The sequence below is a fragment of the Salvelinus sp. IW2-2015 genome, linkage group LG10, assembly GCF_002910315.2.
Source record: "Salvelinus sp. IW2-2015 linkage group LG10, ASM291031v2, whole genome shotgun sequence".
In the NCBI taxonomy this organism is placed as follows: Eukaryota; Metazoa; Chordata; class Actinopteri; order Salmoniformes; family Salmonidae; genus Salvelinus; species Salvelinus sp. IW2-2015.
Genome location: NC_036850.1, coordinates 277540 through 300454, shown reverse-complemented (window position 1 = coordinate 300454; position 22915 = coordinate 277540). Strand labels below are relative to the sequence as shown.

At 44.4% G+C, this 22915-nt stretch overlaps 1 protein-coding gene across 1 annotated transcript in view; it reads right to left on the bottom strand.

The window, feature by feature from the left end:
• The window catches only part of LOC111969077 (MAM domain-containing glycosylphosphatidylinositol anchor protein 1), a 308744-nt gene that overhangs the window by 61069 nt on the left and 224760 nt on the right, over nt 1-22915 (bottom strand). Inside the window, exons 12-14 of the mRNA XM_070445289.1 lie at nt 2742-2937; nt 2540-2563; nt 1303-1455 (exon numbers count right to left, since the gene is read on the bottom strand). Of these exons, the coding sequence (XP_070301390.1) occupies nt 1303-1455; nt 2540-2563; nt 2742-2937 (373 nt within the window). The remainder of the gene's footprint in view (nt 1-1302; nt 1456-2539; nt 2564-2741; nt 2938-22915) is intronic.

Below are 22915 nucleotides of genomic sequence, written 5' to 3'. Positions count from 1 at the left end.
TACATATGATAATAACATCATAAAGTAGGTTTTTTCAACTGAGTTTTATCAGTTTATTCAACGTTTATTGGGACTTTTGGAGTTTTCCGTTCTTTGCGTCAAGAGAGGATGGGAATGTTAGCAACCTTGGCTAGCATTGTGGCGCGAATTCGACAGAAGAAATGGACATTCTAAAACCAAACAACGATTTATTCTGGACCAAGGACTCTGTACAACATTCTGATGGAAGCTCAGCAAAAGTAAGAAAACATTTATGATGTTATTTCGTATTTCTGTGTAAAATGTTGACTCCTATTCTCCGCAGCGGTTGCATTAAGAACCAGTGTTTCATTTGCCATACAACAAGTATTTTTATGTAAAGTTTATGATGAGTTCTTTGGTCAGATTAGGTGAGTGTCCAAAATATCTCCGGAGATTCTGGTGAATCGATGCTACGTATTTACAATGTATAATCAGGATTTGTAGCTCTAAATATGCACATTTTCGAACAAAACATAATTGTATTGTATAACATGATGTTTTAAGACTGTCATCTGATGAATTTGTTCAAGGTTAGTGATTATTTTGATCTCTATTTTGTTCGGTTTGTGCAAGCTATTTTTGCGGGGAGTAAATTGCGTTGTGTGTTTGGCTACTGCAGTGAGCTAATAGAAATATATATTGTGTTTTCGCTGTAAAACACTTAAAAAATCTGAAATATTGGCTGGATTCACAAGATGTTTATTTTTCATTTGCTGTACACCATGTATTTTTCATAATGTTTTATGATGAGTATTTATATATTTCACGTTGCTCTCTGTAATTATTCTGGCTGCTTTGGTGCTATTTGTGATTGTGGCTGCAATGTAAAACTATGATTTATACCTCAAATATGCACATTTTCGAATAAAACAATAATGTATTGTATAACATGTTTTAAGACTGTCATCTGATGAAGTTGTTTCTTGGTTAGTGACTAATTGTATCTCTATTTTGTCGGTTTTGTGAAAGCTACCTATGCGGTGGAAACATGGTGAAAATATGCGGTTGTGTGTTTGGCTATTGTGGTTAGCTAATAGAAATACATATTGTGTTTTCGCTGTAAAACATTTAAAAAAATCGGAAATGATGGCTGGATTCACAAGATGTTTATCTTTCATTTGCTGTATTGGACTTGTGATTTCATGAAAATTATATTATATGATACCCCTGTCCCGTTACGCTAGGCTATGCTAGTCAGCTTTTTTGATGAGGAGGATCCCGGATCCCGGATGGGTATTAAGTAAAGGTTTAAAGGAATGTGTGTACATTCCAGTAACATACCTTCTTTGTTTCCACTCCTGTCCATCTCTGGGCCGGTATTGGACGAGCGCTTGGGGTTCTGGGTCAGGTGGTTCTGTCTTGTCCAATCAAAATTGTCGCCCCGGTCCTGGGAGAAACCACAGATGCGCTCGTCCTCAAAGCCACAGACGTGGTCTGTTGAGAGAGAGAGAGAGAGAGATAGAGAGAGTGTGAGAGCGAAGGGGATATAGAAAGAGCGAGAATACAGAGGTTGAAGAGGATGAGCAATAACATTGATAGCGACAGATACACAAAGAAGAGAGGAAAAAGAGGCAGAGGAAATAGGGAAGAGTGAGGGATCAAAGAGAGAAGAGAGACAAAATTGCGACACATTACCAAGACATGGTGAAAAAGAGGGAGAGAGGGTATGAAAAGAAAGGACAAAATAAAATATTATATAGGTGGGGAGAGTGAGAGGAGAGACAAAGTTTGAAGTTTTAAAATGACCAGTGAATCACTTCAAGAACCTCTTTGCATTCCAGTAACAATTCTCTGTTTGCTTCATCTCTGAATCACCCAAACTAACTAAAACGTAATACTATCCTCCAACTTTTCCACAAGGTTCCTACCTACCACAACCATCACATCAATTTCAACCCATTACACATAGCCACTGCTGGCTGTGGTATTCACTAAGCATTGTCAATGGAAGGACTATGATACATTGCAATTAGGCACTCCATTTATGCTCTACAGCAATAATACCCATCAAAAGCGTTAACACTGCTACATGTTAAACAGGCACACACGCTCACACAAACACATACTCATACAAATTACGCTAGCCACACACTGTCAGCCGTTGACTGTAGGTACATTCCAAATTTGCACCATATTCCCTACATAGTGCACTACTTTTGAACAGGGCCCTTGTCAAATGTAACGCACTAAATAGGGGATTTGGGATGAAGCCTGTACCCCATTCACATTGGTGTTATCACAGAAACATAATCTATTATGATTCATGTACCACTCAGCGACGTACGTGCACTTCCTCAATTTGTTTTCTGTTGTTCTCCAATCTGCGTGGTTGGAGAAAATGTGATTTTAATTGCGCTCGTTTGGCGTCACTCTCCACTTCCCCTGCCTGAGCGGCGGTGCAAGGCGTAATTGAACCAAATTGCCTGACGAGATGAGAGAAACAGAGAGAAGGCGAAGTGGGGGAAAAAAAAGGAAGAGTGAAAGAAAATGGGGGGGTAAGAAATAAAGATATTCTTACCTGAAGGTCTTGGGTAAATGTAGGCTGTAAAAAAGTAAATACACATAGATTATCACTATATCCTTTTACATAACTGTAGTAGCACTCAAAATAAATGCCAAAATGAACACAAAAAGGGCCTACTTGGTCAGTTATTGATTATTATTATTAGTATCATCAGAGTGGCCACTTTGGCTCCAGGCGCAAGCAAGTTACTACTCACGCTCTGAGTACTGGATGGTGCGACTGACATAGTCTCCGGTGCTGTAGGTGGTGATGGGGGCCAGGCGGATCTCATAGGAGACGGGGATCTTCAGGTCAGTCAGGGTGTAGGACATGAGGCCGCCCTTCACGGGCTCCTTCTTGTCAATCTGCTTGGAGAACATGTTCATCTGGTTCATCTTGTCATTCTGCTTAATCTGGGGGAAACAGAGAGAGGGATAGAAAAGAGGGGAATGGTGAGAAATGGGACCCAACGAGAGAGAGAGAGAGAGAGAGAGAGAGAGAGACTGTCCACACAAGGAAAAGGGCTATGTTAGGGGTTGTTGTTTCATCAGACCAGAGGACATTTCTCCAAAAAGTACCATCTTTGTCCTCATGTGCAGTTGCAAACTGTAGTCTGGCTTTTTTAATGGTGATTTTGGAGCAGTGGCTTCTTCTTTGCTGAGCGGCCTTTCAGGTTATATCGACTCGTTTTACTGTGGATATAGATACTTTGGTAGCTGTTTCCTCCAGCATCTTCACTTCTTATTTTTACTCGTTATAGTTATTTGTTATTCACTGTGTATCTATTCCTCGTGTCACTATTTCAATTTTCATTCAAAAGTATATCTTTAACTCTGCATTGTTGGAAAAGAACTCATAAGTAAGCAATTCACTGTTAGTCTACAACTGTTATTTATGAAGCATGTGACAAATAAAGTCAGATTTGACACACACACACAAATGTTAGCATCCTCATGTTTCAGGGTCTGAAAGGCTTATTTCATGTATTTTATTGCATTTATTCATTTTATTAAAACATACATTTCAAGGGGTCAAATATGATATATTGAATCACATATTGTGCTGTCATTTAAGCTAGGTGTGCGTCACTTAGAACAAAATAATACAGAATAATGTTTTGCCATTTAGCCGAGGTACAAAATGACGTTCAGTCATGCATGCATACATTTTTCCCCATGGGTGGCCCCAGTAGGAATCAAACCCATGACCCTTGGCATTGCAAGAGCCATGCTCTACTGAATGAGCCACACAGGACCACAGTTAATTATGTGTGTGCACATACACATGTTAGTTAATTATGTTTATATTTCTCAATATGCATTGCACAGTATATGCATAATCATATGAACGTAATGTCAATGTATTATGTACGTGGAAGTACTGTATATGACAGTTTGTTAATGCATGTCTTTGTCCATGTGTTGTTGTGCTTGTTTAAGTACTTACAGATATAGGATCTTAATTTGAGACCTCTTTTATTGCTGCGAATTTTCCTGCACGGCAGTAAATGCTAATTTGTAGTGTATTTGAGGTTTAAAAAGCATTCTAAAGTTTATAATTTCCACTTTAAAATGTCAGACTTGATTTGCACTAATGAAAAAATGCATCAACCCCTACAAAAAATGTCCATCAATTATATTCCACATAATAATTAACATTTCCTGTCGCTGCAAGATTATTTTCTTGATGTAGCAAATGGGTTCAAATCAAGATCCTACATCTGTAGGGGTGGCTGTGGGAGTGTGGCATCCCTGCAATCCTGAATACTTGACAATAATTCACTGAGTCTAGAAAACATTGGAAACACTTTCCTAATATTGAGTTGCATCCCCTTCTGCCCTGGACTATACAAGGTGTCGAAAGCGTTCCACAGAGAATCTGGCCAATGTTGACTCCAATGCTTCCCACAGTTGTCAAGTTCGATGGATGTCCTTTGAGTGGTGGAACATTGTTGAAACACACGGGCAACTGTTGAGTGTGAAAAACCCAGCAGTATTACAGTTCTTGACACACTCAAACCGGTGCGCCTGGCACCTACTACCATACCCCGTTCGAGGGCACTTAAACATATTTTGTCTTGCCCATTAACCCTCTGAAATGCACACATACACAATCCATGTCGCAATTATCTCAAGGCTTAAAAAGCCGTCTTTAACCAGTCACCTCCCCGTCATCTATATTGACTGAAGCGGATTTAACGAGTGACATCAATAAAAGATCATAGCTTTTACATGAATTCACCTGGTCAGCAGTCTATGTTATGGAAAGAGCAGGTGTTCCTAATGTTTTGTGTATATCCTCCTTAAAGCTGGAATCCATAGCGGTGAACCTGCCACGTCCATTTCCGATATTACAACAACAAACACAGTTTTTTTCACAGGGACATCACTGCACATCATTGCACGCGTGATAGAACAACAAGGTTTGAATTGAAATTTGATAGATGGCGCCAGAGAGGAAGGCTGCCATTTTATTGGCTCTTAACCAACCGTGCTATTTTGTTTGTTTTTTGGCAATGTTTGTAACTTATTTTGTACATAATGTTGCTGCAACCGTCTCTTATGACCGAAAAGAGCTTCTGGACATCAGAACAGCGATGACTCAACTCGAATTCGACAAATACTTTTTCTTTAATGAGTCGGACGGGAAAGATATACTACAAACACCCGAATAGGCCCTCATCCCCTTCATTCGCTGGAGAAAGAAACTGAGATTTTGCGGAACGAGATCGGGGTGCCTTGTGAGGATCAGGCGACAAGTGGCTAATCTGCCTTTGCCATTCGTACTGTTAGCTAACGTTCAATCGCTGGAAAGGAGATGGGATGAACTGAAAACACATATATCATACCAACGGGACATTAAAAACTGTAATCTTATGTTTCACAGAGTCGTGGCAGAACGACGACACAGCTGGCGGGATATACACTGTATCGGGTAGGATAGAACAGCAGCCTCTGGTAAGACATGGGGTGGGGGCCTATGTATATATTGTCAGCAACAGTTGGTGCATGATATCTAAGGAAGTCTTGAGGTTTTGCTGGACTGAAGTAGAGCATCTCATAATAAGCTTTAGACCACACAATACACCTAGAGAGTTTATCTGTATTTTTCGTAGCTGTCTACATACCACCACACTCAATGAGATGTATACTGCCATAAGCAAACAGGAAAACGCTTATCCGCTCTTGGTGGCCCGGGGACTTTAATGCAGGGAAACTTAAATCAGTTTTACCAAATTTCTATCAGCATGTTAAATGTGCAACCAAAGGGAAAAAACTCTAGACGACCTTTACTCCACACACAGAAATGCGTACAAAGCTCTGCCTCGCCCTCCATTTGGCAAATATGACCATAATTCTATCCTCCTGATTCCTGCTTACAACCAAAAATGAAAGCAGGAAGCACCAGTGACTCGGTCTATAAAAAAGTGGTAAGATGAAGCTGATACTAAACTGCTGGACTGTTTTGCTAGCACAGCCTGGAATATGTTCCGCGATTCTTCCGATGGCATTGAGGAGTTCACAACATCAGTCACTGGCTTCATCAATAAGTGCATCGATGATGTCTGTCCAACAGTGACCGTACGTACATACCCCAACCAGAAGCCATGGATTACAGGCAACATTCGCAATGAGCTAAAGGGTAGAGCTGCCGCTTTCAAGGAGCAGGACTCTAACCCGGAAGCTTATAAGAAATCCCGCTATTCCCTCCGACAAAACATCAAACAGGCAAAGCGACAATACAGAACTAAGATCGAATCGTACTACACCGGCTCCGTACTACAGCTGAGAGCTGCCCAGTGACACGAGCCTACCAGACGAGCTAAATAACTTCTATGCTCGCTTCGAGGCAAGTAACACTGAAACATGCATGAGTGCATCAGCTGTTCCGGATGACTGTGTGATCACACTCTCAGCAGCCGATGTGAGTAAGACTTTAAACAGGTCAATATTCACAAGGCCGCAGGGCCAGATGGATAACCAGGACGTGTGCTCTGAGCATGAACTGAACAACTGGCAAGTGTCTTCACTGACATTTTCAACCTTTCCCTGTCTGAGTCTGTAATACCAACATGTTTCAAGCAGACCACCATAGTCCCTGTGCACAATAGCACTAAGGTAACCTGCCTAAATGACTACCGACCCATAGCACTCACGTCTGTAGCCATGAAATGCTTTGAAAGGCTGACCAGGGCTCACAACACCATTATCCCAGAAACCCCAAACCCACTTCAATTTGCATACCGCCCAAACAGATCCACAGAGGATGCAATCTCTATTGCACTCCACACTGCCCTTTCACACCTGGACAAAAAGAACACCTATTGGAGAATGCTATTCAATAACTACAGCTCAGCGTTCAACACCAGAGTGCCCTCAAAGCTCATCACTAAGCTATGGACCCTGGGACCACCTCCCTCTGCAACTGGATCCTGGACTTCCTGACGGGCCGCCCCAGGTCGTATAGGTAGGTAACTACACATCCGCCATGGTGATCCTCAACACGGGGGCCCCTCGGGGGTGCGTGCTCAGTCCCCTCCTGTACTCCCTGTTCACTCATGACTGCACAGCCAGGCACGACTCCAACACCATCATCAAGTTTGCAGATGACACAACAGTGGTAGGCCTGATCACCGACAACAATGAGACAGCCTATAGGGAGGAGATCAGAGACCTGACCGTGTGGTGCAAGAACAAGAACCTCTCGCTCAACGTGATCAAGACAAAGGAGATGATTGTGGACTACAGGAAAAGGAGGACCGAGCACGCCCCCATTCTCATCTACGGGGCTGTAGTGGAGCAGGTTGAGAGCTTCAAGTTCCTTGGCGTCCACATCACCAACAAACTAACATGGTCCAAGCACACGAAGAGGGCACGAAAAACCTATTCCCCCTCCGCAGACTGAAAATATTTGGCATGGGTCCTCAGATCCTCAAGAGTAACAGCTGCACCATCGAGAGCATCCTGACGGGTTGCATCACTGCCTGTTATGGCAACTGCTCGGCCTCCGACCGCAAGGCACTACAGAAGGTAGTGCGTACGGCCAAGTACATCACCTGGGCCAAGCTTCCTGCCATCCAGGACCTCTATATCAGTCTGTGTCAAAGGAAGATCCTAAAATTTGCAAAGAATCCAGCCATTCTAGTCATAGACTGTTCTCTCTGCTACCGCACGGCAAGTGGTACCGGAGCGCCAAGTCTAGGTCCAAGAGGCTGCTAAACAGCTTCTACCCCCAAGCCATAAGACTCCTGAACATCTAATCAAATGGCTATCCAGACTATTTCCATTGCCCCCCCCCCCCCCCCCCCCCCCCTCTTCTACGCTGCTGCTACTCTCTGTTATTATCTATGCATACATAGTCACTTTAACTCTACCTACATGTATATATTCCCTCGCCACGGTGCCCCTGCACATTGACCTGTACCGGTACCCCCTGTATATAGCCCCGTTATTGTTATTTACTGCTGCTCTTTAATAATTTATTATATTTTTTCTAACTTATTTTCAGGTATTTTCTTTAAAATTCCATTTTTGTAAGTAAAAACACTTCACTGTAAGGCCTACACATGTTGTATTCGGCGCATGTACAAATACAATTGATTTGAGTATTACACGATTTTGTTTACCATTGATGCTGGATGCTCATCTCCTCAAAACAATAACAAATGCGGCCGGGGCGGCTAGTGGCACTTTTTGCGAGGGATCGATGTCTCTGAATCCACAGGGGATGCAGCCACTCACAGATGCCACAACACACACACACACAAAACACACACAAACAGTTAACCCCCACGGTGGGGTCAAACACATTTGTTATAAATGTAATTATGTATCATGATAAAGGCCAGCTATGAGACCCCGGCATTAAGGAACAGGCACGGCAACGCATTAGCACATCACTTCAAACTAACACACCAACACTGGTAAAGGTGTGTGTGTGTGTGTTAGTGTGGGTGTGTGGTGTATGCACACTCTCTTTGTAATGTGTACACCACTCTATATCTCTAGTACATGCCATTAGTGTGTGTGTATGTGAGTGTTTGCGCAGATTCATGCCCGCCTAGAGAACCTCTGGTTGAGAGCAGAGTTTCACACACATCACACACACACACACACACACACACACACAGCACACACACACACACACACACACACACACACACACACAACACACACACCACACACACACACACACACACACACACACACACACACACACACACACACACACACACACACACTTTCGAACATTAGCTTCCTCATGTTCCAGAGCTTGCATGAACATTTGAGTGCATGTAGCTACTGTATCAACACTAGGTACACTGCCTTTGGAAAGTATTTAGACGCCTTTACTTTTTCCACATTTTGTTAGTTTAGAGCCTTATTCTAAAACTGTTTAAATAAATACAATTTATGTAATAATGTATTAAGATTTAAAAACAGAAATACCTTATTTACATAAGAATTTAGACCCTTTGTTATGAGACTCAAAATTGAGCTCGGTGCATCCTGTTTCCAATGATCATCCTTGAGATGTTTCTACAACTTGATTGCATTCCACCTGTGGTAAATTCAATTGATTGGATATGATTTGGAAAGGCCCACCTCTGTCTATATAAGGTCCCACAGTTGACAGTGCATGTCAGATKAAAAACCAAGGTATGAGGTTTAAGGAATTGTCCGTAGAGCTACGAGACAGGATTGTGTTGATGCACAAATCTGAGGAAGGGTACTTAAACATTTCTGCATCATTGAAGGTCCCCAAGAACACAGTGGCCTCCATAATTCTTCAATGGAAGAAGTTTGGAACTGAGCAATCGGGGGAGAAGGGCCTTGGTCAGGTAGGTGACCAAGAACTCAATCGACACTCTGACAGAGCTCTAGAGTTCCTCTGTGGAGATGGGACAACAACCCTAAGCAAACAGCCAAGATAACGCTGGAGTGGCTTCGAGACAAGTCTCTGAACGTCTTTTAGTGGCCCAGCCAGAGCCCAGACTTGAACCCGATCGATCTCTGGAGAGACCTGAAAATAGCTGTGCAGCAGCGCTCCACATTCAACCTGACAGAGCTGCCAAAGATGCTTTGACAAAGTACTGAGTAGAGGTTCTGAATACTTACGTAAATGTGATATTACCGTTTTTTATTTTAATAAACTGTTTTTGGTTTGTCATTATGGGGTATTGTGTGTAGATTGATGAGGAAAAAAACGATTTAATACATTTTTGAATAAAGCTGTAACGTAACTAAAGGGGTCGGGAAACTTTCCCAAGTCACTATATATTAGGCTTACTTCATGTATTTTATTACATTTATTCATTTTATTAAAACATACATTTCAAAGGGTCAAATCTGACGCATTGAATCACATTGTGTTGTCATTTAAAACTTCTTCGGGACAGGTGTCCCTTCCACGGGACGGTTGAGCTAACGTAGTCATTTCAGGCAAAAAATAAATAAAAAAGGGTAGATCCTTTTAGCTAGGTGTGCATCACTTAGAACAAGATAATAGAGATATAAGGTTTATGCCATTTAGTCGAGGCTTTTATCATAAAGCGACTTGCAGTCATGCATACATTTTTCATATGGGTGGCCCTAGCAGGAATCAAACTCATGACACTTAGCATTGCAAGAGCCATGCTCTACCGACTGAGCCACACAGGATCACAGTCAGGGCCGGCCCTCCCATTAGGCAAGATTAGGTCACCACTTCAATTTGGGGCGTCATTTTGACAAATGGCTGCCGCCCTCCGGCGCCCCTGATCGGCTACTACACCGCCCGCGGCACACCAGCCACCAGCTCATGACATTGTTGCAGTTCCCGGCCCCACCCATTTGTTTTTCAACAGGACAATGACTCAACACACCTGATGGAGAGCTGCATCAGATGACCTGGCCTCCACAATCCCCAGACCTCAACCAAACTGGTTGAGGTCAGGGTTGGCTATTTGAATAATCTCCAATATAAAATATATATTGTTTACCACTTTTTTGGGTTACTACATGATTCCATGTGTTACTTCATAGTTCTGATGTCTTCACTAATTTTCTACAATGTAGAAAATTGTAAAAATAAAGAAAAACCCTTGAATGAGCAGGTGTTCTAAAACGTTTGACCGGTAGTGCGTATGAATGGATCTTTACGGTATATGTTAGTGCAGGCAGGGCCACATCAGGATAAGGAGGGGAATTTCCCAAGAGAGGAGGGGCAACGAAAGTTGTCGGTGGCCCTCTGCAATAGGAGGATGGCGAATGGGGAGAGAGTGGAGACCAAGGCTTGTCTATTCCAAGCAAAACGATGCAGCCTTCTGTTTTTGCTGCAAACTTTTTTCACACGAGTGCAAATCTGCGCTGGTCAGGGATGGAACCAAGGACTGGAAGAATCTGTGCCACCTCCTCAGCTCGTATGAGAAGTCGCATGACCTCCTAGATAGTTTCCAGAGGTGGAAGGAGCTGGAGATAAGGCTGGTGTCCAAGCAAACTCAGATGATTTGATTTCAGGACCATGGACAGCTACCAAGAGGAAAAATCACCGAATGCAATTCAGCACCACAGCAGAGGAAAGAGGCACCTCTAGGTGGAGACAAAATAAATACATTTTGAAACTGACGTTGGACAATCAAATTCGATATGTAAATAAACAACATTCGTTAAGGCTGGGTCATTGACATAAAGGTTATTTTACACTGCTCCACCGAAACGAGGCCCGCCATGCATTTATGACAGCGGTTGATTCCAAAGTTCAAATGATCTTACTCTGTTTTACAGTTCTACAGGAATATTAAAATATATGTTAAATATGTTATATAAAAGTGTTATTTTTATTGTAATTGTAATAATTATAGGGTCGTGCCATGTGTGATAACAGGTGGGATATTATTAATAAGAAACTCGTTTTCCTACTATAGGTAGTAGGTTGCATAGTGATAGCAACATTGTAACTCTGCYATGCAGGGGTTAAAGTAACATTCCCTTCTGCCTGGTAAGGGACCTCCTATATGTGCACGCGTGCACCAAACATTATTATAGGCATAAACATAGAAGTACATATATAATTGGAGCTTATTTCTTCATCTTCCAAACAATAAGTGTTCAGCCTACCTGTTTGACAGACACAATTATCCTGTCCATAGATGTCGGTATAGCCAAATACTCCAATACTGTCGCACGCACTGATTAAATACCTCCGTGTCTGGGAAGGGCTTGGTGTGTTTGACTACGACCAGGGCTCGAATTGAGTGAGGGTATCACATACCCTTTGTTAAATAAAGGGACAAAAAGGATATCTATTGTTTGCTTTATATTTTGAAATAAATACATAAAACGTATCCAGATTATAGCAAGCGTTCTATAAACAATGCTTAACTCGGTGATGCCTTACGGTAGAAACAAGCTCTGAAATGCCCGCGAAAGACGTGACTCCGATGCATATGGGGATATATTGATTCCTCTCTATGACAATCTGAAGCTGAACTGTAGCCTATAATATTCTGCCCCTATTAATTGAGCTTTTCTCTTTCTGAAAACAGAAGATGTTTGTTTAAACCCAGGCAGCTTTTAGGGAAGCACTTCTGTTGTTGGGTTATACAACGGACGAGTAGCCAGCAGTTGAAGCTTACATTTTTCTGTGTCAGTAGAGCCTCTGTCTGGGTGGAAAGGTAACTTTTGAAAGTGCCATGCTTAGATTCATAAGGATGTTCTGCACGTCCAGAACCGGCCCTGACCACATCTAACTAGGTGTGTGGATGTGTACATATGAGTTGATTATTTGTATATTTATCAATATAAACATTGTTATGCACTGCACAGTATATGCACAATCATATGAACATAATGTGAATGTATTATGTACATGGATGTATATGACAGTATTTTAAAGCATGTCTTTTCCATCTGTTATTGTGTTTGTTTATGGATAACTGCTTAGAGGTGGGTGTGTGCTGTGGGAATGTGCCATCCCGGCAATTCTGAGCACTTGACAGTTAAGAGCAGGGACAGATGAGCAGGGACAGACAAATACACACATGCATGCAAACACACGCACGCACCCTTTGGTCAGCATGTGGTTAGCAGACGAGGGATCGATGTGTCTGAACGCAGGGGGATGCAGCCACTCACAGATGCCATACACACTCACACACACACAACACACACACACCCTTCAAGACAGTGGACAGATGGATTGGGCTCAGGGGGAACATTTGTCAGTGGACTTAAACTTACAGACACTACTCCCACACCAGACAGAAAGTGTGTTTAGACTCGGATTCATAGCAGGTGGGTTATAGCATCAATGTAGAGTCCTGCACTGGTCTGTTTTTTGGAGCTGCACCCGCCGCACACCGGCCACATCAATTGAGAACCCCACTTGATACCCGACATCAGAACATATTTTTTTCCCCGCAACCCGAACCACCCGCATAGAATTGTTCCAAGACCTGATGCGTTACCCGCCATATAACATCCATTCATTGGATAGTTTTTGAGTGGTAATACTTTTTATTTGGCTATTGTTACTATTCCCCTTGCCTGCATTKATTAATTTGTATGCATGTCTATTCAACATTTGGACAAAAGGAAACCATTTCATGAATTAAGAATATCTATTTATTTTCACAATGTGATTCGCCACTCAAATCGCTTTACAGAAAAAATAGCCATCTAATTAGCCTTCTTACCTAATGAAAGACTATAGCCGACATAACAAAACAATACCTTTACATTTTAGATAATCAAATAGTTTAGGACTAATTAAAACTTAAATAAACAATTCGCAGAATCGAATATAGGCTGCAAAAATAGTCTACATTGATTTAGGCTACAGGCTACTCTAACTTTTACCAGCCGCACAGGTTTACACTTTAATTAATGTTATAATTAACTGAATTATTGAAAGTAAATACCTGCTTGCACATTGTGCACGCTATGTATCCATATACCTCTTGATTGTCCTTCCAAACTGGGGATTTCACTCGAACCTGCTTCCATGATGATGTTGTAGCCTATTCCCTTATTACACTGAACAAAAATATAAACGCAACATGTAAAGTGTTGCTCCCATGTTTCATGAGCTGAAATAAAAGATCCCCAAAATGTTCCATTCACACAAAAAGCTTATTTCTCACAAATGTTGTGCACAAATGTGTTTAAATTCCTGTTAGTGAGCATTTCTCCTTCTCCAAGATAATCCATCCACCTGACAGGTGTGGCATATCAAGAAGCTGAATAAATAGCATGGCCATTACACAGGTGCACCTTGTGCTGGGGACAATAAAAGGCCACTCTAATGATGTGCAGTTTTGTCACACAACACAATGCCACAGATGTCTCAAGGTTTGAGGGAGCATGCAATTGGCATGCTGACTGCAGGAATGTCCACCAGAGCTGTTGTCAGATAATTTTATGTTCATTTCTCAACCATAAGCCGCCTCTAACGTCGTTTTAGAGAATTTGGCATAACGTTCAACCGGCCTCACAACCGCAGGCCACGTGTATGGAGTCGTGTGATAATGGACGGCCCCATGTCACAAGGATCAGTACACAATTCCTGGAAGCTGAAAATGTCCCAGTTCTTCCATGGCCTGCATAATCACCATACATGTCACCCATTGAGCATGTTTGGGATGCTCTGGATCGAAGTGTATGACAGTGTGTTCCAGGTCCCGCCAATATCCAGCAACTTCGCACAGCCATTAAAGAGGAGTGGGACAACATTCCACAAGCCACAATCAACAGCCTGATCAACTCTATGTGAAGAAGATGTGTTGTGCTGCATGAGGTAAATGGTGGTCACCCCAGGCACTGACTGTTTTTCTGATCCACGCCCTCTAATTTTTTTTGAAAGGTATCTGTGACCAACAGATGCATATCTGTATTCCCAGTCATGTGAAATCCATAGATTATGGCCTAATGAATTTATTTAAAGTCAGTGACTTCCTTATATGAACTGTACCTCGAAAATCTTAGAAATTGTTGCATGTTGCGTATATATATTTTTTCAGTATATAATCTTTATTTTTATATCTCCGGTTAGGCCTACGTTAGCCATTTTCACGTGAGCTAGTGTATCCAGGGAAAGTAAACTTGGCAATTTATTCTCACATGGGAAGAGAGAACATAAGCTACGCACATGGACAAATGATAATATTTCAGCACTACACAAGTAATGGGCAGTTTTCTGCTTCTCACACTCTCAGTGTGCGTGGCTGGTAGCCTTGACTGCCTCACCGCTCACATAATAGAATTCAAAACACAACAAGCTCCTTGGTTTGTGAAAAGGATATTATCTTGATTTAAAACTCTACATCAGAGTATGTGGAAATAGCTTGGATCCTCATGTCAAGGCAATTTCATCATCATCGCCAATACCATCCAATAAAGCCTTCATAATTGGCCGATCACTCACTCACTCACTCACTCACTCACTCACTCACTCACTCACTCACTCACTCACTCACTCACTCACTCACTCACTCACTCACTCACTCACTCACTCACTCACTCACTCACTCACTCACTCACAGTGTTCATTCAGGTGAGGTAATGAGAAGAGAGGCCGTCGGAGTGTGTGTTAGCATGGCCCCTGGCAGGCAGACAGCCAGAAGTTCACACAGCTATATTTAGACATAACTCATCCTCCCTTACCATTAGCTTACCACACGCCTGTGTCACTATCACCCTCACACCAGGAGAAAACACAGCTGGCCAGACAGGTGAGTCTGGTGTGTGTGTCCAACTCTTTGTGTATGTACTGTCATGTAGGTTTATGTTTGAGTGAGGAAGTCATGTATGTGATTTCAAGTTTTAATGTTGAATGCACAAGTACAGTAAAATGCCTGTAAACCCAACAATGCAGTTATCAATATTAATGTACAACAACAAAAAATACAATGTATTACTCAGTGGTGTAAAGTACTTAAGTAGCTTTGTTTGCCTCACCGTTCACAGAATGGAATTGGTTTGTGAAAAGGGTATTATCCTTGGTTTGTGAAAAGGGTATTATCTTGATTTAGAACTCTGCATCAGAGTATATGGAAATAGCTTGATGTAAAAAGTACTCAAGTAAAAATACTTTAAAGTACTACTTAAGTCGTTTTTTGGGGTATCTGTACTTCACTATTTCTATTTTTGGCAATTTTTACTTTTACTTCACTACATTCCTAAAGAAAATAATGTACCTCTTACTCCATACATTTTCGCTGACACCCAAAAGTACTTGTTACATTTTGACAGGAAAATTGTCCAATTCAAACATTTATCAAGAGAATATCCCTGGTCATCCCTACGGCGTACTCACTAAACACAAATTCTCCATTTGTAAATTATATCTGAGTGTTGGAGCGTGCCCCTGCCTGTCCGTCAATAAAAACAAACAAGAAAATGTTGCCATTTGGTTTGCTTAATATAAGGAATTTGAAACAATTTATACTTTTACTTTTGATACTTAAGAACATTTTAACAATTCCATTTACTTTTGATACTTAAGTATATTTAAAAGCAAATACTTTTAGACTTTTACTCAAGATGACTTTCACTTTTACTTGAGTCAATCTCTGTTAAGGTATCTTTACTTTTACTCAAGTATGACAACTGAGTACTTTTCCCACCACTGGTAGTACTAACATGCGTTCTCATATGTGTGTGTTCATGTACTGCATAATGTGTCTATGCAGCCAGGTCACACCAGATCTAAATGAAATTGGAGGTAAAGCCTTCACAGGTTGAAGATTGACTGCTCTCAGTCAATCATTTCTCACTCAGGGATTTTTGTTAAGATGTTTGTTGGGATAGAGGTGTCAAAGCAGCCACAGGCATCAGTCGTGCACCTTTGAAGACTACCAACTGGGGTTAGCCTTCATGTCCTCATGCATTACTACTGAGAATGGCGTAAGTGTATCTTTCTTGTACTAGATCATAGCTGGGATATAATGATGCTGTGTCGTGTTGAGTTGAGTAGCTCTAGTTACCTGTTTGCCCTTGCACTCAAATTCCATCCATAAAAAAGACTTATAAATCAATCTCAGGTGTGTGTGCCTGTTGTTGTTGCTTGATAAAGGGAGAGTGTGTAGATTAAGATGATGTGATTTGTGTGTTACTCTGTGTAATTTTGTGAGTAGTGTTTGTGTAGGATTGGGTCCGTGTTGTAGTGGTGTATTTGGTGTGTGTGTGTGTTGTGTGTTTGTCGACACGTGTTCACAACTTGAATACACAGACAGTGCCTTGAAAGTACAGTTAAGGTCGGAATTTACATACACCTTAGCCAATACATTTAAACTCCTGTTTTCACATTCCTGACATTTAATCAGAGTAAAAATCCCTTTTTACGTCAGTAGGATCACCACTTTATTTTAAGAATGTGAAATGTCAGAATAATAGTAAAGAATGATTTATATCAGCTTTTATTTCTGGGTCAGAAGTTTACTGTGGCGTACAGCAGGTCAGCCACCAGGGGGAGACTCGTCGAGGCCTGGTGACAGATGGAGTATACATCACGAGGCGATGGCTCCATCTGCTGGACGTGCCAGGTCTCGACGGGCTCTCCGGCCAGGACTAATTGGGGCTGATTGGGGATTGGTGAGTAATCAAGGGCTGATTGCTCACCAGCTGTACAAGTCCCATAAAGCTGCCAGAAGGGKAGCACACAGGGAAGAGACTGGGGGAAGAAAGGACTCCCGTATAGTTGGGGAGGTAACAGGAGTGAGTTCAGTTTTTGATCCTATTCTTTTCTTTTTAACTATTATTTAAATAAACACCTTTGAAACTGAGCTAATACTACTCTGTCTGATCTGTGTAAACGTTTTGACCCAACCCCCTGGTCTGCCACAAGTGGTGGAGAATGCGGGCACTCTGATAACGTGTTCAGATCAGGTATGACGTTTACGCAGCATCAGCATGGACGAGTTGATAGCTCAGTTTATCCGGGCCCAGCAAGCCCAACAGGCGGTTCAGGAACGAACGCTGGAGGAACAACGGCTACAAAACGTCCGCCTCATTGAGGAAATCAGGAAGGTACAAGGAGGAGCGTCTACTGWATCACATTTAAACAAGTTTTTAATCAAGCTAATAAGAAGATGACAACATCGAAACCTACCTCTGTACGTTTGAACGGACAGCACTACAGGAAGGATGGCCAAGGCAGAAGTGGGCCAGTCTGTAGGCCCCGTTCCTCTCTGGGAATGCCCAAAAGGCGTATTGGGACCTGAACGATGAACAGGCGGCTAACTACAACGGACTCAAACGGGAGATACTCAGCCGCTACGGGTACAGCCAGGCCCACCAGGCTCAACTATTCCACGACTGGAGGTTCGTAGCCGACGCATGCCCCCGAGCCCAGATGAGCGATCTACTGCGCGTCACCAGGGGATGGCTCCTAACCGACGTATGCACCCTCTCCATCCTAGACAAAGTGGTCCTGGATCGCTTCCTACGGGCACTACCCCACAACATGAAGAGTGCAGCAAATCTATGCACACCCCAGACCTTGGAGGGCCTCCTGGAAGCAGTGGAGACGCATCAGAACACTCAGGCCCTGCTGAGTAGGAGCCAGYCCGAGTCGGCGACCTGTTCGAGGAGTCGAAAGGACAGCCCCACTGCTGTGTACCCCAAACCAACAGTTGGCAGGGCCAAAGGAAAGCAAACCCCTGGAGAGACGGCTGATGTAGGGCCGACCCGACACCGACAACCCCAGGTAGATGGAGACCAAAGGAGGTGTTTTGAGTGTGGCACCCGGGGGCACATTGCCTGGAATTTGCTCGGCTCGAGAGGAGTCGATGCCATCAGCAAGCCCCGGAGGCGAAGTGGGTCACGCAGTGAACTACGTCACCTCCTGTTGGGCACACCACAAATCAATTGCACCCATGGTCCCAGTGAAGGTTGACGGACACGACACGGAAGCTCTATTAGACTCTAGAAGTATGGTTACCCTCGTAACCACGTGCCTGCTGAACCAGGAGACCGAACGTGTCCATTTCCTGTGTTCACGGGGACACAAAGTGGTATCCAACCGTATTGGCCAACATAATGACGCCACAAAGGAACTGCCAGATGATGGTTGGTGCAGTACCAGAGTTGCCGGTACCTCTCCTAATGGGACGAGATTGGCCGCTGTTCATGGCCCTGTGGGGGCACGAGCTGAAGACGAGACTGAGGATGACCCATCGGCTGTGCGGCCCGGAAGCAAATGGTTGACCAACCTGTATCTACGGGTCCGGAGTCGGTGTCGGAGGGGGTGCCTGAACCAGGGGAGGTAGAGCCAAGCCTCCCCCTCCTCGATTTCGAGGGGCCAGTCGATACACCCACTGGGGACCAACTCAGGGAACAATTCGGGATTGGCCCAGTGGGAGAATCCCAACTTGAAAAGCCGCCGCAGCCCAAGTGATAGTGGTGGATGGACAGCTACTTCCGGGGGTGAGTGACTGGCGGTACCCCCATTTCCAAATCAAGAATAACCTTTTGTATCAGGTGTCGTGCCAACAGGGGGAACTTCGAGAGGTATTGTTGCTGCCCGACGGTACGTGGGAATCGTTCTTCAGCTAGCCCACACCCACCTGTTGGGGGCGCACCTTGGAATGGAGAAGACCCGGGAACGGATCGCCGCCCGGTTCCACTGGCCCGGGATGAGGAGGGCCGTGGAAGACTACTGTCGCACCTGCCCGGAGTGTCAAACGACTGTCCTAAAGGCCCACTTCCGAAACCCACTGGTCCCCCTACCGATCATCGGGGTGCCCTTTGAACGCATCGTCATGGACATAGTGGGATCCCTGGTAAAAACAGCACGAGGACACCAGTACATCCTGGTAATAGTAGACTATGCCACCCGATATACTGAGGCCATTCCCCTACGGGCGGCGGTATCCAAGGGAATCGCCCGGGAGCTGTTCCACCTCTTTAGCTGGGTGGGCATCCCGAACAAGATCCTGACAGACCAAGGTACTGAGTTTATGTCCCGCCTAATGAAAGAGTTGTGTGGTCGCCTGCAAATCAAGCAGATCCGGACCCTCCGTCTTTCACCCGCAGACGGATGGGCTCGTCGAGCGCTTCAATAAAACYCTCAAACAAATGCTGCAGAAGGTCATCGAGCAGGACGGGAAGAACTGGGAACAGCTACTACCCCACCTAATGTTCTCAATCAGAGAAGTACCACAGTCCTCCACTGGGTTTTCCCTCCTCTACGGGAGATGGCCACGCGGCCTACTGGACATCGCCCAGGAGGTGTGGGAAGCCCAACCGACCCCCTTACGCAGCGTGGTYAAGCACATGGAGACGATGAGGGAGCAGATGACAGCCATATGGCCAGTCGTGAGGGAACATATGGAGAAGGCCCAACGCGCCCAAGCCCAGGTCTACAATCGGGGAGCCCAGCCCCGAGAATTCCAGGTGGGAGACAGGTTGTTGGTCTTAATCCCCACGACCGAAAGTAAGTTCCTTGCATCATGGCATGGGCCATACGAGGTGATCGAGAAGCTGGGACTTGTCAATTACCGCGTACGGCAACTGGGCAGACAGAAACCCCAACAGATTTACCACGTGTACCTGTTTTTAGAAGTGGCACGAGAGGACAGCCTTGGCCGTGTTATGGTTGGGACCCAGGACGCCAAAGTTACCAGAGGTGATCTCGAGCAATGAGGACCTCGACTCGGCCCAGAAGCAAGAGCTCAGGGAGCTCGTCGATCGGAACATGGCGGTGTTCTCCGAGAAGCCAGGCCGCACGACCCTCATTGAACACCACATCCGTACCCGGCCCGGGGAAACGGTACGAAAGAGGCCATATCGGATTTCGGAGCCCAGAAGGAAAGCCGTGAAACAGGAAGTGGAGGCTATGCTGAGGATGGGGGTCGTTAAAGAGTCAAACAAGGCATGGTGCAGCCCCATCGTGTTGGTGCCCAAATCGGACGGTAGCCTCCACTTCTGTAATGATTTCCGAGGTGTAAAGGACATAAGCTTGTTCGATGCCTACCCCATGCCGAGGGTGGACCAGCTCAWTGACCGATTGGGAAATTCCCGGTACATCAGCACCCTTGACCTYACCGAAGGATATTGGCAGGTACCATTGGCAGCTTCCTCCCGGGAAAAGACGGCGTTTTCGACAACAGACGGATTGTATTAGTACCGGGTGCTCCCGTTCGGTCTCCAAGGAGCCCGCCCACATTCCAGCGACTGTTGAACAAAGTTATTCGACCCCACCAGCAGTATGCAGCGGCCTATTTGGATGATATCATCATCCACAACGAAGGTTGGGAAGAGCACCTGACGCGCCTCCAGGCGGTGCTGGAGGTGCTCAGACAAGCCGGGTTGACCGCGCTCCCCAAAAAATGCAAACAAGTGTTCGAGGAGGTGGAGTACCAGGGGTATTTGATCGGACGGGGGAACGTCAAGCCCCAGGAAAGGAAGGTTCACGCGGTACATGACTGGCCCGTTCCACGCACCAAGACACAGGTCAAGTTATTCCTGGGACTGGCAGGATACTATAGCCTGTTTATCCCCAACGTTGCGGCTATAGCTTCCCCCCTCACCGATCTCTAACCAGGGCCCACCTCCCAAAAACAGTGAAATGGACGGGCGAGACAGAAGCGGCGTTCAGCCGCCTGAAAGAAGCGCTGTGCTCCCATCCGATTCTCGTAATGCCCGATTTCCAGGTACGGATCGTGGTCCAGACGGATGCATGTGATACGGTACTAGGGGCAGTTCTGTCCCAGATACACGATGGGGAGGAGCATCCCATCATGTACATCAGCCAAAAGCTGATACCTAGAGAAAAAACTACTCTATTGTTGAGAAAGAGTGTCTAGCGGTGAAGTGGGCGCTAGACACTCTCAAGTATGGTCTGGATGGCCAGGGGAAAGGACACATTCGATCTGGTCACAAGGTGGTTCTTGTCCCTTCAATGCTTCTCTTATTCTGTCGTGCACAGGTCAGGGGCGAAGCATGGAAACGCGGATGCCCTATCGAGAAGGGAGATATGCGTCGCACTGATGACAGTCCCCTCCCCAACAGAGCTAAGGGGGGGGGCGAACAGCAGGTCAGCCACCAGGGGGAGACTCGTSGAGGCCTGGTGACAGACGGAGTATACATCACAAGGCGATGGCTCCATCTGCTGGACATGCCAGGTCTCGACGGGCTCTCCGGCCAGGACTAATTGGGMCTGATTGGGGATTGGTGAGTAATCAAGGGCTGATTTCTCACCAGCTGTACAAGTCCCATAAGGCCCTCCATGCCTGGTCTGTGAGTTTTGGTGGGCGGCCCTCTCTTGGCAGGTTTGTTGTGGTACCAATTCTTTCCATTTTTTAACAATGGATTTAATGGCGCTCCGTGGGATGTTCAAAGTTTCGGGTAATTTTTTATAACCCAACCCTGATCTGTACTTCTCCACAACTTTGTCCCTGACCTGTTTGGAGAGCTCKTTGGTGTTCATGGTGCCACTTGCATGGCAGTACCCCTTTCTTCGTGGTGTTGCAGACTCTGGGGCCTTTCGGAACTGGTGTATATATACTGAGATAATGTGACAGATCATGTGACACTTAGATTGCACACAGGTGGACTTTATTTAACTAATTATGTGACTTCTGAATGTAATTGGTTGTACCACATCTTATTTAGGGGCTTCATAGCAAAGGGGGTGAATACATGCACGCACCACTTTTCACATTCTTTTTTTTTTGTGCATTTTTTTCATTTCACTTCAACAATGTTGACTATTTTGTGTATGTCCATTACATGAAATCCAAATAAAAATCCATTGAAATTACAGTTTGTAATACACCAAAATAGGGAAAATGCGAATTGGGATGAATACTTTTGCAAAGCACTGTATGTATGTGTACCCAATGTATGGCCTGTGTATCTTGTCAACCAAATAGGCAGCTTTGTTCCTGCAGATCTGGAGTCATGCATACGAACACACACACACCCACACGTATGCATGCACACCAGCACATACGCACACACACACGCGCGCACCCGTGCAACGACACACTTCATTCCTTAGTGTGTGTTTGTGTGTGTGTATTTATGTGTGTGTGACGCCTTGTGAACTCCACTAATCTCTTCAGGAAAGAACCTGGGGACGCGACTAAATAACCAAAATTGAAATTTCACAGCTCATGCTATTCAAAACCTCCTCTTGTATTATTCTTCAACAAGCTCTCACAGTCTCACTGGAGATTTAAACGTTTATCCACATTTCTCCAAACGTAAAATGTAGAAGTTGCTCCAAACGTCAAATTTAGCAGGTTAAGGTTTTGGATAGGGTTAAAACATTAAGTTTAGGCACTCATTCCCGAATGGTTACTGTAAGGGCTACGTTTTGGATAGAGTTAAATAAACAAGTGTCCACCACTAGAACAAACACGCATTCTTCTGATCGAGAGTCATGGGATTACGAGCATCCACCAACCTC